Source organism: Echinops telfairi, unplaced genomic scaffold, assembly GCF_000313985.2.
Source record: "Echinops telfairi isolate 266 unplaced genomic scaffold, ASM31398v2 ScPeMD7_7406;HRSCAF=8444, whole genome shotgun sequence".
NCBI classification, from domain to species: Eukaryota; Metazoa; Chordata; class Mammalia; order Afrosoricida; family Tenrecidae; genus Echinops; species Echinops telfairi.
The window spans coordinates 4,923,901-4,940,353 of NW_022111306.1; the positions used below are offsets into that span (position 1 = coordinate 4,923,901).

The window sequence follows — 16,453 nt, forward strand, 5'->3', positions numbered from 1 at the left end:
CCTGTAGGGCTATGGGTCAGTGAGGGGAGTCATGTCTCATAGTGGGGCTGGCCATGTGGTCCTCTCTGGGGACTGGGTGCTCTAATTGGGAACATTGTCCTCACGGCCTGGTGGGCCAGAATGTGCTCCCCTCTCCTCCTCCCCCTTCATCTGCTCCCATGTGCTCCAGTCAGATATGTCCCTCTCCCGGAGCTGCAGATTCAATGCCATCCTTTGAAATAAATTCTTCTGTGGGGAGGGGCAGTTGTCCAGATAGTACTTGGGACTGGGCCCGGCCCCTCAGACCTCTCCACTGGTTCCTTGCTCCACACCGGCATGTTGCATTCACATCTTGGAGCACTGGGTTGAAGTCTGGTCCCTCTTTCCCTGTAGAGATGTAAACAATATCCTCTCCTTGGGTAGGTTAGTGCCCTGTGCCCTGCTAACCTTTTTTTTTTTAATTATTATTTTTTTCCTTTTCCCCACCTCCTTTTTAGTTGTCTACCGTATGTATCCCCGTATTTGGTCTGGTCCCTGCCATACTACCTGGTCCTCACCCCAGGAATGTTTGTATTCAGTAGCTTTTTCCCTATGCCCCTTTTGCATTTCTTTTTTTAAGCTTACCTCAGCGGACTCATGTTGTCCTTTTGTGCTTGACTTTGCTTAGTATGATTTCCTCCAGTTCTTCCCATGCAGCAATGTGCTTCATACATTCATCACTGCTCTTTAGCGATGTGTAGTACTCTATTGTATGTATATACCACGGCTTTTTAATCCACTCATCAGTTGATGGAAATGTGGGTTGTTTCCAACTCCTTGCAATGGTGAACTGTGCCGCAATGAACATTGGAGCACAGATGTCTGGCCTTGGTTTGTTTCTTGCCTCTTCTGGGTATATGCCCAGTAGGGGGATTGCTGGGTCATATGGTAACTCGATTTCCATCTGTTTTAGATATCGCCAGATCGATTTCCATAGTGAGAAATCATATGTTGGAGTAAGACCGGCCTCACGGATTTTCAGATGTGTAGGATGGAGTTTGTTGTGTGAAATAATGGAAGGGGAAAGGTGTGACAAGTCAGTGTCAGGTTTAAACACTTGGATTCACCACCAAGTCCTGACCGACAGGATGGCAACTGGTGTTTTCTACACGTTATTTGAGGGAAGATTTATCCAGAATTCTTCGGGTGGTTGTATGTTTGGATTTTAGGATTCAGATTTAAAATTTTGAAAGGGTAATAATATAGTATATAGAACATAGATTATACAACTTCAGTATCAACCCCATTAATGTTTAAGGCAGCACTGTTGAATCAAATGCATCAGTTTTTCTAGCAAAAAATGCAAAAGTGTCACATTAGTGGAATTAAAGATTATAAATAGGCTGGCCAGCCAGGTTGGGTTACCTCTTTACAGTTTAGGGCAAGCCAGATGGGGTTTATTTGTTGGTTTCTTTTAGAGATTTCTATATAATTCACCATCATCTGTAAACAAAGACAATTCTATTTCTTCACAGTATGTATAGCTTTTATTTGTGGTGAGAGAAAGGGCTATCCTTCCCTCATTCCTTATCTTTGGGGGTGGTAAGGCAGTTGTGCTTATTTCAAAATGTAGACTAAAAAAACCCTGAAATTACCATGATTGGGTAGAGTGGGGGAGGGAAGGAGCACTCATCTTCTGAGTGGTTTGGTTACAAAGGATTAGATTAGTATTTGACTTCTAGTTGGTAGTTGGAACCTAGAGGGATCTCAAAAGATGGTCTTAGCCATCTTCTGAAAGATTGCCAAGAGTCTGTAGTAACTAAGCAACAACCAAGCACTTCATATATACATATAATTATCTCTGTTATCTCACAGACAAACCCATCTCTACTTACAAAGTTGTAGACTAGGAAGCACAGAATGCTATATGGACCCTGATCTAGGTCACATGGGGGTAAACTGAGTATGATAGTATACTCAAGGACTTCTCCTGGTGGTGCAGATGGCTAAGCTTGTGGCTGCTAACTGAAAGGTTGCCAGTTTAAACTCATCCAGGGATTCCACAGCAGGCAGAACTGGCTACCTGCTTCAGTAAATATTCTAAATGAGAACTCCCTGGGCCCAGTCACATGGGTTGCTGAGTTGAAATCAACTTGCGAGCATCAAAGAAAAGCATGAATACATGAGTTGTTAGTCAACTCTAGGACAAGTGATGTGCTTTGGCCGAAATAAAAATATAAAAACTCAGTTTCCTCTGCAAACGGCACCCTGGTTCTCTGAGGGTGTAGTGTAACCAGTGCCCCCAGGAGTCAGAAGTCTTTTGCAGATCTGCTGCTAACTCGTTGGTCTCTAGTGAGTGGGTGATGTCAGTCCATGCAGAATTACTCTGGTTATGTATTTAATCTTTAGCTATAGTATTATATTTATAGAAATAAATATTAAGTAACATGAAATGTGTGTGTTTTAATTAAAGTTCTTTTTAACCAAGTAACTGCTACCAAGGAGGGCATGGGGAAATCTTACTTTTAACCCTATCCTCCATTTTCATTGGGTTTTTAAAAAATGATTTCTTTTAATGAACATATGAGAAATAGTAGTTTTTCTACATGTTGAAGGCTGGGGCAATTGTAATAAAATGATAATTTGATTAGTAAGGAAGCATGTCCAGTGTAATTTTAGGATTTTGTGTTGGATATAGGGCTTGGAGACTTGAGAGTAAGTTGCTTTGATAAGATTTGTGGGTTTTGGAAGCGCAGACTAAAACAGGCCCCAGGAGTGCATTCTGAATCCACCTGTGTGAAACATAGTAGTTTTAAGAGATTTGAATTTTTATTTGTCATCACTTGCTGTGTCCATATTAAATATTAGTGCATATTACATTTTTCTTGTGTAGGTAAAGTGGCAGTTTTCTTTGGTTGCTTTTTAGATTTTTACATTTTGCCTTTGTTACCAGAAGTTTAATTTCAGTGTGTCTTGCTGTGAATTTCCTTGGTTTTATTCTGTTTGGAGTTTGCTCAGCTTCTCAAATCTGCCTGTTTACGTTGCTGATCAAATTGAGTGTGTTTTCAGCCGATGCTCCTCTGACACTGACACTTTGGCCTTGCAGCCTTCTCCTCTTTCCTGGGTCCAGTGGCACGAACGTAGGTCTCTTGTTAACACCCCGCAGGTGCTAGAGGCTGTGTTTTATTTTTCTTACCGCTCACCTTGAATAATTTCCAGGTTACTGATTCTTCTTCCTTTGAGATTTAATTTCCCCCCCCTAAAATTTCATTTTGTTTTTATGTCTTTTATTTTCGGAGACTTCCCATTACCCTGCTGAGGCATTTTTTATGTTTTTGTTTCAAGTGTGTAGGTAATTGTTCATTGAAAGTACTTAATCATGACTACATTAAAAACATTTGCCAGATAATTACAATATCTCGGTCATCTTGGTGTTGGCATCTCTTTGCATTTTTTTCGTTCAGTAGTACGATGAGACAGTATGAAATTAAAACCTATTTGTTTCATAATGTGATACTTAAATTTCAACTAGCGTTTTTTGTGTAGCACTCTGTCAGCGGAAGGGGGAGTATGTCACCTATTTATTGCTGGGTGTTAAAAGTGAGTGGCACCTCCAATGTATCCCTGCTACAGGCCAGGGGAGGAAGTTCTGGCTCCCCACATGGTTTCCCCCAACACCTGAATGGGATTGGCTTCATTCCTGGGTGATGGTGAAGGTGCTGACTTTCCACTAGACCCAGCGGTTCTCAACCTTCCTAATGCCGTGACCCTTTAATACAGTTCCTCATGTTGTGATCCCCCCCCCAAAAAAAAGCCCATAAAATTATTTTTGTTGCTACTTCATAACTATAATTTTGCTACTTGTTAGGAATCTGGCGATCCCTGTGAAAGGGTCGTTCGATTCCCAGGTTGAGAACCACTGAACTAGACCATCACCCTCAGCAGAATGTTGGAGTGCCTCATTGAAAACCTCCCAAGGATAGAAATCTGTGGTGCATTTGCTTGGTCAAGGGTTTTTTTTCCCCCTGCTGTGATGTTAGGTTGGAGGAGAACAGTTACTGTCTAAGGATAAAAGTGTTCTTCCCCTTTTTTGGTGCTGTAGCTAGAGAATAATCTTTTGTTGGCGATTTAATTATTTGTGCCCTTAGGCATTTCTGAATTGCCAGTGTTTTCAATTTATGAGCTAGCTCATCTTCCTGTCTTTCCTTGGGTTCTGGCGTGCTTAGCCCAACTGCCATCTTCCTTCCGCCTTTCACAGTCATCTTAGGGTTGTTTGGCTTATAGCTATATGTATATATATACATATATACTATACGAATATAGTATATTCGTACTTTATTAGCAGGAGAAATAGGGGAACGAAAGTACATCTCTTGTAAGCATAAGGATCTCAATTTTCTTTTTCTTTTTTTCAATTAAAAAAAATTACGGATATCTTTAAATGTCATTGTATGGATTGAAAATGCAGTACTTTAAAAAAATTATAGTTTTTTTGTAATGCTTGTGCTTGGGTTTAGATGCAATTGTATATGTTGAGATTGAAATTTTTTTCTTTATTGCAGATTCTGATGCTCACAGTACCACTTCAAGTGCCTCCCCAGCCCAGTCTCCTTGTTACAGTAACCAGTCAGATGATGGCTCAGATACAGAGATGGCTTCTGGGTCTAACAGAACACCAGTCTTTTCCTTTTTAGATCTTACGTACTGGAAAAGGTAAAAAGCCACAGAAAATTTTTCTCTAACCAGCAAACCATCTTAATTACAGGCAACTGTTTTTTTTTCCCTTCCTTAACAATTAAATGACATTTGGCAAACAGCTGGTAGCACATATGGTTGGAGGTAGATTGATCAGAGTGTTGGGATTTTGTATGTTCTTTCTATTAGAATTATTTAAAATAAAAATCACATCAGGGACCTTAGTTTTCTTGAAATTGACTCTTGAAGTTAAACTGAAAGAAAAGTACAAGTGCTATAAATATATAGTGTGTACAATTTAAAATGCTTAAATAGAAAGATAAGTCTTTAGTAGCCCAAAGCTAAGTGAATTTGGGACCTCAAAGCCCACAAACACTAGGAAAGAGGAGAATTATTCAAGAGAATTGCTTAAGGATTTTCAAGTTAATAGAACTTAAAAAAAAAAACACTTTTATATAGATATCTTATAAGAACTTCTAGGGCAGAGTAGAAATGCCCCTGTGGGTTTTGAAGACTGTAAAGAAAGTTTCGTCTTTCTCCTGTTGGTGGTCTTGAACTTTGACCTTGTGATTAGCAGTCCAACCCAGTACACCACCAGGACTGCATGGACTCTATGGCAGCATATTTGGTTTGGTTTGATTTAATAGACATATCCTAGTGAGACTATGGAATATGGAAGACAGATGTTTTAAGCAGTGAGAGTATAAAGACTTATTCAGAGAAACAAACAGCTTTTTCAGGATCAATGAAGCCAGAAGGATGATTAATACCTTCATTGGCCTAAGAGATAGTTCCTCTCAACCTAAAATTATATATGTAGCAAATTATTTAATGAAGAAAAGTATGTAGTAAAACATTTGGAAGAGCACTTGGTAATAGGTTATGAGGGGGGCTTTGTACTGCTGCAAGGTCAGTTGTTCAAACTCTGGCAGCAGCCCTAGGGAGAAAGATGAAGGAAGCTTTATTCTTTCATAGAGATACACGGCCTTGGGAAAACCCACAAAGGCAGTTCTACTCTGTCCTATAGGGTCATTGTGATTGGGAATCTATTGGATGGCGGTGAGGGTAATGACTTTTTGATTTTTATAAAAAAGTTTGCTGCTAAGCTTGATCTCCCTCCTATTCCCCCAATAAAGAAAACTAATAGGCAAAACAAAAGGAATTCTGAGATGAAAACTGAGCAGTAAATATTTTGGTAAACTTAAATGAACATTGTTTAAAATGACAACAGGTGTGTGTGTGTGAAAAAGAATTAGTAACAACAAAAATATGCCTTGAAAAGGGATACAGAAATTAAGAGTCAGTGTCCTAATGTAGTGTCCTATTAAGTGGTTGTTCTTTTTCTTTTTTAACAGATTGACATAATTCACATAACAAATATTTCAATAGTTTAAACAAATTCCAAAGAATTGTGCAACTTGAATAGTGTTTTAATAGCTTTAGACTTGGATATGTTAACTGTTATTTTAACATTTTTAGCGTGACCACTAAAACTATATGGTCTTTAGAATAGAATGAAAGTAAATACCCAATTAAAAGATTGCAGTAAAGGATGGAAAAGACATGAACATGATGAAGGGAGACATCGGACAGTGTAAGATATGACAAAATAAAAATTTATAAATCATCAGGGGTTCATGAGGGAGGGGGGAGCGGGGAGGGAGGGAGAAAAATGAGGTTCTGATGTCATGGGCTTACGTGGAAAGCAAATGTTTTGAGAATGATGAGGGTAACGAATGTACAAATGTGCTTTACACAATTGATGTATGTATGGATTATAAGTTTTATCAACCTCCAATAAAATGATTAAAAAAAAGAACAGATATGAACAAACAACATAGAAACATGCTAGAAATAAACCCTAAATGACTTACAATCACAGTAAATGTAAATAGTGGCTACATTTAAAAGGTCAGAGGTTGGATAAAGCAAATCCAGCGATATTCTATTTACCAGAAATAGAGTATAAAGTTAAAAACAAACCAAGGATTGGGAAAAAATATATATTCCTAGCAAACAATCCCATCCCCCCCCCAAAAAAAAACCTTATATAGATTTAATATAAATGGACACAATACATTTTAAATTCAAAACAAAGAATTTGCTACATAGTAACAAAAGCAGCAATTGATAAGGAAGTTTAAACATTTCAAAACTTTTGCCTTTATAAGCAGCTTTAAAATCCTAAACTGGCAGCATAATGGAGAAATTGTCAAATACTCTACTATAATTGGAGAATTTCAAAACCACGGAAGTATCAAGCAGATAAATCAGTAGTGATCTAGATAGAGGTGGTTGGTGTGAAACTTGATTTCATGGCCACATGGCATTAATTTTTTTTTAAGGGCCTTGGGGTGTATAAAGCAAATTAGTTTTCCAACCAGTACATCTTAAATTGTGCGATAGCTGATTGCAATTCCTGAAACGTATCAGCATTCTCCCCCTTTCATTCCTCGGTTCTCTATTTCCCTTCTTCCATTTTCCCTAATACTTTATTGCATTCTCATCTGGTTTGGACATATGGGTTTCGTATAGTTGCTAATTCTAAATAGTACCTTCTTTCTGGGTGGTCTTGTGTATTTTATAGGTCCACCTATTAATAGCTGAATGTTGGCCATCCTGAGCGCTCTTCACTTTCACGTTTTAGAAGATTGTCTAAGGGCAGTACTCTTGGGTTCCTCTAGTCTTTTTAGAACAGTAAGTCTGGTCTCTTATTTTTAACCTAGTGTACAAGAATCTTCAATGCTTGTGGTAAGAGTTGTACAAGCCCCCAATAAAATGATTTAAAAAAAGACACAACAATCTTCCTTTTTTTTTTGTGACACAACAATCTTCTATTATGGTTCTGGTCAGAGTGATGAATGGTAGTATTGGATTAGAGGAGGCTGTAAGTTTGGGGTTTTTTTAATCATTTTATCGGGGGCTCATAAAATTCTTCTCACAATCCATACATCCATCCATTGTGTAAAGCATATTTGTACATTCGTTGCCCTCATCATTCTCAAAATATTTGCTCTCCACTTAAACCTGTGGCATCAGCTCATTTTTCCCCCTCCCTCCCTGCTTCTTCATCTCTCATGAACTCTTGATAATTTATAAGTTATTATTTTGTCACGTCTTACACTGTGTGATGTCTCCCACTCTTCTGTTGTCCATCCCACAGGGAGGAGGTTATATGTAGATCCCTGTAATTGGTTCCCCCTTTCCACCCCACCCTCCGGGTATTGCAGCTCTCACCACTGGTCCTGAAGGGATCATCCACCCTGGATTCTCTGTGTTTCCAGGTCCTATCTGTACCAGTGTATATCCTCTGGTCTAGTCAGATTTGTAAGGTAGAATTGGGATCATGATATTGGGAGGCGGGGAGAAGCTTTTAGGATCTAGAGGAAAGTTGTGTGTTCCACCGTTGCTACACTGCACCCCGACTGACTCGTCTCCTCTCCGTGACCCTTCTGTAAGGGGATGTCCAGCTGCCTACGCATAGGCCTTGGGTCCCCACTCCGCATTCCCCCTCATTGACAATTATATGATTTTTTGTTCTCTGATACCTGAGCCCTTCAACACCTTGTGATCACACAGACTGGTGTGCTTCTTCCCTGTGGGCTTTGTTGCTTCTGAACTAGGAGCAATAGGAGGCTGTAAGTTAATGAGTCATTTGGACTAATAGTTTCCTTGAATTTTTCTTTGTTTGTTTTTTTTTTTTCTCTTCCCTGTGCTCGAGGCAGGGAGAGACCAACAATTATTTCTTAGATGGTTGCTTGCAAAGGTGCTACTCATCAGACTTGTATGTTGAGCAATATGTCCCCAGAAATTAATGACCTTTCACCTTAAAGTCTAAAAGCTCAGTCCCAATATATAGTTTCTATGACTGTGCTTCCTATCTGCTCTCTTCTATGAGTATTCATGCAGCACTTATAGATTGTGGAACTATCTACAACCATACCTGTATATGTATGTGAATAGACTCCCATTTAACTTCCCTCACCTGCTTAGCATACACATTTACCTACATATCTACTCTCTAATTATTGCTTGTGATTAGTATTATTGTATTGTGCTTGTGTTATAGTTTTTACTGTAGTTGCCCATTATTCTTGTATACCTTTCAGTATCTCCCTTTGCCATAGTAATTTGCTAATTCACCCATATTACGAATTACTGCCTTTCTCTTCACCATAATTAACACCTGTATGACCTATCTACTTAGTCTCTTCCCCAAGCCCTTCTTTAGCAAAAGGGCAGTGATCTTTATGTAAGCTGACTGCAACATACTTTTTCTGGGAAGTGTGGCTGGTTGGTTAGCACTGGAACATTGTGCTATCAGACTTCCTTTGGCCACCAGGAAAATAGACTTACATCTTGGTGGTACAGAGGAAATGTTTGATAAACTTTCCCTTGAAAGTTTAAAACAAAAGGTTAATAAAAATAGAAGGCAGGGCTTTCTTACCAAGATAATAGGCGATAGATTAAAAAATACTGCATATACGTGTGTATAAGCCAAGTTTTTCAGCACGCTTTTAATGACGTTTTTGTGGTAAAATTAGGTGCCTCGGCTGATATTTGGGTCAGCTTATACTGGAGTAAATATGGTAGGTAAGAGATGGAAGGGGTTACTTGCTGGGGTGGGTGCTCACATGAAGATTAGCAATTCAAAACCACTAGTCACTCCTCTCTTAGAGATGGACAGTCTTGGAACTTGTTTGTTTGGTGTTGGTGTTGGTGGTGGTTTGTTTGAGTTAGCATTGTATTTGTTATGTAATGAGTTATTTTCTCTGAGATCAGAAACAAATTGTGTTCACTATTAAACAGTATTACACAGGAGAGCCTAGCCAACGCAGTAGTGATTGAAGTGATGCTGGTGGTAACACACAGAGCAGTGCCTCCAGAAACTCCAGACTCGCTGCCATGGAGTTGATGGCAGCTCATACGAACTCTAGGACAAAGTAGAACTGCCCCTGTGGGTTTCCAAGACTAAAACTCTACGGGAGTAGAAAGGCTCGTCTCTCTCAGGGAGCTCCTGGTGGTTTTGAATTGCTAACTCGGGTTAGCAAGCAGTCCAGAACACATTACCACACCACCACCACCACCATGGCTCCTTTATTCCTCATTCATTTATTTTTTTCAAGGCTCCATCTTTAACAGTGCCTAATATATCATAAACATTACTCAGATGTTTATATGTAATAGTTAATCCTATTAACAGTCCAGTGAGAGATTCTGAGAAATGGAGGTATAGAGAGGAAATTGCTAAGGGTACACTGTAAAAAGAATATGTCCTTTGTGAAGAATACTGAAAAATTATATAAGATTCCTGAACATCACTTTAAAAGACAAATAAATTGTGAATGTTGAAAATGACAAGTTATGAAAATGAGTTTGGCAAAATAAGAAATCTCATCCAATGTGTGGAACCAGTTTTGAAGTTTATGTAGAAATACAAAGGACCCAAAATAACAATAGGAAAAATGTGGATATAAACTTGCCCCCAAAGAAATCAATACTTACTATGAAGCTGTAATAGTTGATAGGGCATGTTGGGGGCATAGAAATAGAATAATAAGCCAGTGGACTGGAATTGAGAGCCAAGAAGCAAGCCCATGCATGCTTGGAGAGTTGATATGTCTGCCTGGTGTTTGAGATCAGTGAATAACAGAACTCTGGGCTGTTTCTAGGATATAATAAGCTGCGTGGTTATCCAGGTGGAAGATGTTTGCTGGACAGCATACTCCTAAGTCCATGCTAGTTCATTACAGGAGAATATATTTTTTATTTGGGGACAAAGACTATGACATCAAGACCAAGTGTGACTATTGCAATGAGAACTTTAAGTTCACCAGGGATACCATAAAGAGAATGAAACATAACCAACTCTAACAAAGGGATAGTACCTAGAATTCATTTAAAAACTACAAAGTAAGAAAAGACAACCCAACAGAAAAATGGACATGTTTTAAAAAGGAAACCTATAGCTCAAATGAAAACATGTTAGTAACTGGTAATAAAGAAAATGCAAATTAAGATCTCAATGAGATGCCATTTTACACCGACTAGATTGTCATAAAGTTCCCAATGTCAAATGTTAAGACCTGGAGCTACTGTTGGCTGTGAATGCAAATAGTTACAACTGCACTGATAAATGAATATCTTTAGTAAAATTGCCCATCAGAAAGGAGAGTGAGTAAGTATATTTATATAGCATTCTATGCATATAAAGTAAGTATTGCGGGGGGGAGGGTTCACAGAATACAGTGTTATTTTATATATACTATATAAAGAATGCTTTAAAAAGTTTGTGTAAATATTGAGTTTAAAAATCATTGAATTTTCCACAAACTTTTAGAAGCCCGCTCCTATATGTCTGATATATACATAAGCTATAAAAACATGTAGTAATTGAGACATGATGCAGACAGACATGAAAAGGTATGTGTTTATATATAACTAAGCAGTATTCGTTCTGTGTGTAGAGAAACAAATATCTTAGATCTATGATGTATGAAGAAAACCTGAAATTTAGAGACCAGGAAATGGAATGCGTAGGGTGAGACTGAATGACATTTTACAGGGGGCTTTATAGGAAATGGGAATGGTTTTTTTCTCTTTAGAGATTGTAATTCGTGGGTGTTTTTTGTAATTTATTTTTTTAGTGTACGCTCTGTAATTGCTTTTCAGAATGTCTTTCCTGCCTCTCAGAAGGTCATCTTCCCCTTTAATATTTGATAAAATTCCAATGTGACCTCAAAGAGACCTAGGTGATTTCCATTACGTAATGGGTCATTTTAGGAACCCGCTTATTAGAAATGCCATGCGATTGTGGAAGTAGACCCTTCCTTGTCATGTTCGAATCATAGAGATTTCCCCCTTTTTACATTTCTGTTTGTCAGCCTTATTAATATATCGTTTTTCCTTTTTCTTTCAGACAGAAAATCTGTTGTGGGATTATCTATAAAGGCCGTTTTGGAGAAGTTCTCATCGACACCCATCTCTTCAAGCCCTGCTGCAGCAATAAGAAGCCAGCTGTTGAGAAACCAGAGGAGCCAGGCCCAGAGCCTCTGCCCATCTCCACTCAGGAGTGGTGACTGAGGTGTATGTATAAGGGCAACAAAAAGCGATTTACATTTTGGAAAAACACAACAAAGTAACCTTCCTATTTTTAACTTGGATATTTGCTATTCTGCCAAAAGACATATGTAGAATGGTTTTGAATGGGTTATTTTTCTCCCCACTTCCACAAACTTTGAAGCCAGTGTCTAGTTCAAAAACTGTGTACATACTATTTAAGATGCTGAGTGTTTCATAGGAAAGCTGAATGCTGCTGTAAAGTGCTCTTTAAGCCTCCCCCCCTTTTTTTAATCCCCTTGTATGAATGAAAAGGGGTGTTTTCAGGGGACACAGATGGGGTTTTGTTGTATGATAAACCATATGTAGTTTTAGTCTTTTCTATATTGAGATTGAGAAGCAGTGGTTGGGGCATTTTAAAAGATGGCTGGCTACACTTGTTTTCCCTCATGATAATAAATTTGTCATAATTTAGTAACTTGGACTTGCCCCTAGAGGTATTTGTTAATTTTGACATATTAGGTCTTGCTGATGTTCTGAAGATTCAAACCTATACTACTGAAATATTAAGCAGGACAGACTAAACTTTCAGGTACAAATACCTTGAAGGAGAAAGTTGACTAAATAGACAGAGGTAATATGACTATATGCTGTTGTATCCGGTTTCAGCTCCATATTAATATCTGATGAAGATTTTAATTTATACGAAACATCTAAAGCAGAATCCAAGCTTCTCTTGGGGAAAGGGCAAGTTTTCAGAATAAGCAATCCTAAATTGGTACCAAAGTATTAACATAATAGAGACCACATTCTATTAAAAAACATTAACCTATCTGGAAAATAAAATGTGCAAGTCTTCAAGGTAGCATAAAACGAAGGCTAATGGTCCTTGGGAGCACATTTCTTAGTGTGCTTGCCAAGCGTGTAAATAATCGACTTTTCTGTGTTATGTGACTGGTGACTTCACTGAAATCTGCACAATTCAGTTTTAGCTCTGGATGACTTCAGTTGACCTTTGTGAAGGTTTTACCTGTGTAGAGTGGGTGTTTGACTTGTTTTAACCTATTCGGGTTTTGTTTGTTTCTCCTTCACTCTGTATTTAAAATTCTCATAGAAAGAGGTGTGTGTCTAATGCTCAGTGGGTTGACTTGGGAGTTTGGCTGCTTTTAGCCAAGCTTTCTAATCATTCAGATTTTGGGAGCTATGTAAATTTTGAATGTGGATCTCTTAACTTCCAAAGTCCTCATTATAGGCCTCTCACTTGAGCCCAAACCAAAGTACTCATGACCTCTTTTCTAAAAGTTCAGGAATAAACTATCAGCAGTTAAGACTTAATAGCGAGGGAGGAACATTTTGCCTACCTTATAGTAACCATACTTAGTGTTTATTTTTAAAACTGGATTTTTAAAATTGGATAGTATAAATATCAGTAAGGATTGAGCCACTTTTTATGGGCATCCTATAGTTTTATAGTTCTTAATCTAAATGTAAGATTCTATATTCTTTTTGGGGAAAAACCGACATGCTCCATGCAACCATATGCACAGACCACACAGTAAGTTGAGGCAGCTCCCCACAGCCTTTGAGGTGCATTACAAGAGTCCCAGCCTTATCATCTTCCTTCCGAATTTTGTTTGAAATGGTTAATCTTTTCTCTTTTTGTACATTTTGGCTGCAGTATTGGTGGTAGAATATACTATAATATGGATCATCTCTACTTCTGTATTTATTTATTTATTACTAGACCTCAACCACAGTCTTCTTTTCCCCCTTCCACCTCTCTTTGCCTGTAGGATTACTGTATGTAGTCATGCACTTTTTGTATTAATATATTAGAAATCTACAGATCTGTTTTGTACTTTTTATACTGTTGGATACTTATAATCAAAACTTTTACTAGGGTATTGAATAAATTTAGTCTTATTAGAAAATAAAAGAGGCTTTTTGTGGTTTATTTGAAAGGTGGATTTGGGTTAAGGTGAACTAATGTTTTGCCCTTCACAGATATCCAGTGTTGGTGACCCATGCACAGTGAAACTAAATGTTGCCTGAACCTTTTGAATTTTAGAGTTTTCATCCGCTGATTTTAGAAGTAGATCCTTGTCCATCTCAGCTTGGGATCTCTGCTCACACCTTTCATCAGCAGCAACACACAGACTCCATTGAGACTGACAGCTGTCCACGAGATGCACTGGCTATAAATCCAACCCCAGTGTATACATGGAAGGCAAGAAATCTACCTCTGGGCTACCGGTGAATGAGCTCATTACTCGGTGAAAGCCCAAAGTATTATAATAAGCCAAGGGATAAGTAATTAATATTTTAGAATGAAAGACATTTTAACTGTTGTGCACAATACAGTTAGCCTATTAAGTTGACGTTAAGAGCAAAGTGCCCCCGTTATAATTTTTTTTTACTATTAATCATTATATTGGGGGCTCTTACAGTTCTTATAACAACCCATACATCCATTGTGTCAAGTGCATTTGTGCATATGTTGCCATCATCCTTTTCACAACATTTCCATGGTATCGGCTCCTCTTTATTTCCCGCCCTCCCCTGTCCTCCCATACTGACGAACCATTGATAAATTATAAATTATTTTCATATACCATCCACTAGCTCCCGTCACCTATGTTCATGTGTGTCACCCTGGGGTGGTGGTGGTGGTGGTGGGGTTTTATATGTTGATTTTTGCTATTGGTTTTCCCCTACCCTCATGGTATTGCTACTCCTGAGGGGGTTTTCTGTCCTGGAATTCTGTGTTCTAAGCTCATCTGTATCAGTGCACATGCTCTGGTCTATCCGGATTTATTTATTTATTTTTTAAAAACATTTTATTAGGGGATCATACAACTGTTATCGCAATCCATACACACATCAATTGTGTAAAGCGCATTTGTACATCATTTTCAAAACATTTTCTCTCCACTTAAACCCCCACATTAGGTCCTCATTTTTCCCCTCCCTCCCCACTCCCCCCTCCCTCATGAGCCCCTGATAGTTTATAAATTGGTATTTTGTCATATCTTGCCCTGCCTGACGTCTCCCTTCACCCACTTTTCGGTTGTCTGTCCCCAGGGAGGAGGTCACATATAGTTCCTTCGGATTTATAAGGTATAACTGGGGTCATGACAGTGGGGGAGGGGGAAGCATGAGAGAACTAGAGTATATGTTTTCGTTAGTGCTATACTGCACCTTGGCCGACTCGTCCCTTCCTTATGACCTTTCTTGGAGTGGATGTCCAATTGTCTACAGATAGGTTTTGGTCTTCACTCCGCCTCACCTCATTCACAGCGATATGATTGTCTTGGATCTTCTGATGCCTGAGCCCATTGACAACTCATGATCACACAGGCTGGTGTACTTCTTCCATGTGGGCTTTATTGCTTCCCTGCTAGATGGCCACTTGTTTACCTTAAGACTCCAGATGCTATATCTTTTAATAGCCGTATGCCTAGGATCTTAATGTCTAATGTGGTTTCATTGTATATGGATATCAAAGAAATCATTGAGAATTATAAAAGTTGGTTATAGGGGAAGACAAGTTTTGACTTGGCAAGTCAGAGTTGGCCCTTTTGTTTTCAGACTTGGATCTTATGGTACCATTTGGTCTTTGTGAGCCTTCTTTTCTACTCTATAAAATAAATTGGTCCACATATTAAACAGAATTATGAAGGCTCTAACGAAGTATAAACTCCCCGTCAGGAGAAATGGAAAACAGGTTGATTTATTACCCTGAGGAAGATACATAGTGTGAGCCAAACTTTTTATATTATTGTTTGTGGTAAGTCTTAGTTTACAACCATGAGACTTTTGTTTAAGTGTTAGGTTGCTAACTGCAAGGTCAGCTTTTCAAACCCATCAGCTGCTGCTTGGGATAAAGATGGACGGGGCTGTCTGCTCCTCTAAAGATTTACAACCTCAGAAACCCTATTGGTCACTGAATTGATTGGATGGCAGTGACTTGTTTTTGTTTTTCATTTTTCAGTCCAGCTGCTATAAAATTGTCATGTTATCAGGATGGGGTAAAGTCACAGCACTTGTAGTATCTAGTGTGCAGAGCAAATCAGACGTTTATTATCTGTTTTTGTGGCGGTGAAGTAGGGCCACTTCGTAGCTGGAACCTCGGCTAGGGTGTCAAGGCTATGGGGAAAGTGTCATTTGAGCGACACTCACTTGGAAACATGATTTCAGAAGACTGATTCTAAGCTAACAGGTTGTGGCTAAATTTATTTCCTTTTCGCTATAGGACTATGATCAGTTTCTTGCCACCTGGGGTTTCCCAACATGGCCACTTATTTTTTTAAGGAAAGTTTCTGGAGCCAGTTTGTGAGTAATAGGGAGTCGTCTCTTCTTGATGTGATTGAATTGTATGGCGTGGATAAAAGGCTAATGAAGCTTAATTTTAAAAAGTCTCAGCACATTTGAGTGGAGAAAATTACATAAAGACATGGGATTATGTAAGGGATCACAAAGGTAGGGAACCTCCTTGGATTCTGATTAAGCAAAAAAAAAAATTGTTAACAGTAATCCTTTACACTTGGGTGTCTTCTATACGATGTAAAAGCTTGGCATAAGGTGATAAAGCAAACCCAGAAACTCCCACCTTCTCTCATTAGGAAGCATTTACTATTAGGAACCTTTGAACATTAAGCAACCCTACCTCCTTCAAAAAAAATTCCCTCACTAGTTGCTCAGAGATAAGTTGGAAGTGCAAATTATTTAAGTTGTCTGTTTT

General features: G+C 38.6%; 1 protein-coding gene across 2 annotated transcripts in view; it reads left to right on the forward strand.

Annotated features, from left to right (window-relative positions):
* Positions 1-13,642, forward strand: part of SINHCAF (SIN3-HDAC complex associated factor) — a 33,004-nt gene extending 19,362 nt beyond the window's left edge. For both annotated transcript variants that reach the window (XM_045296385.1, XM_004700003.2), the window contains exons 5-6: positions 4,521-4,671; positions 11,573-13,642. In XM_045296385.1, coding sequence (XP_045152320.1) covers positions 4,521-4,671; positions 11,573-11,732 — 311 coding nt within the window. In that variant the 3' untranslated portion in view covers positions 11,733-13,642. The remainder of the gene's footprint in view (positions 1-4,520; positions 4,672-11,572) is intronic.
* Positions 13,643-16,453: the final 2,811 nt, after the last annotated feature.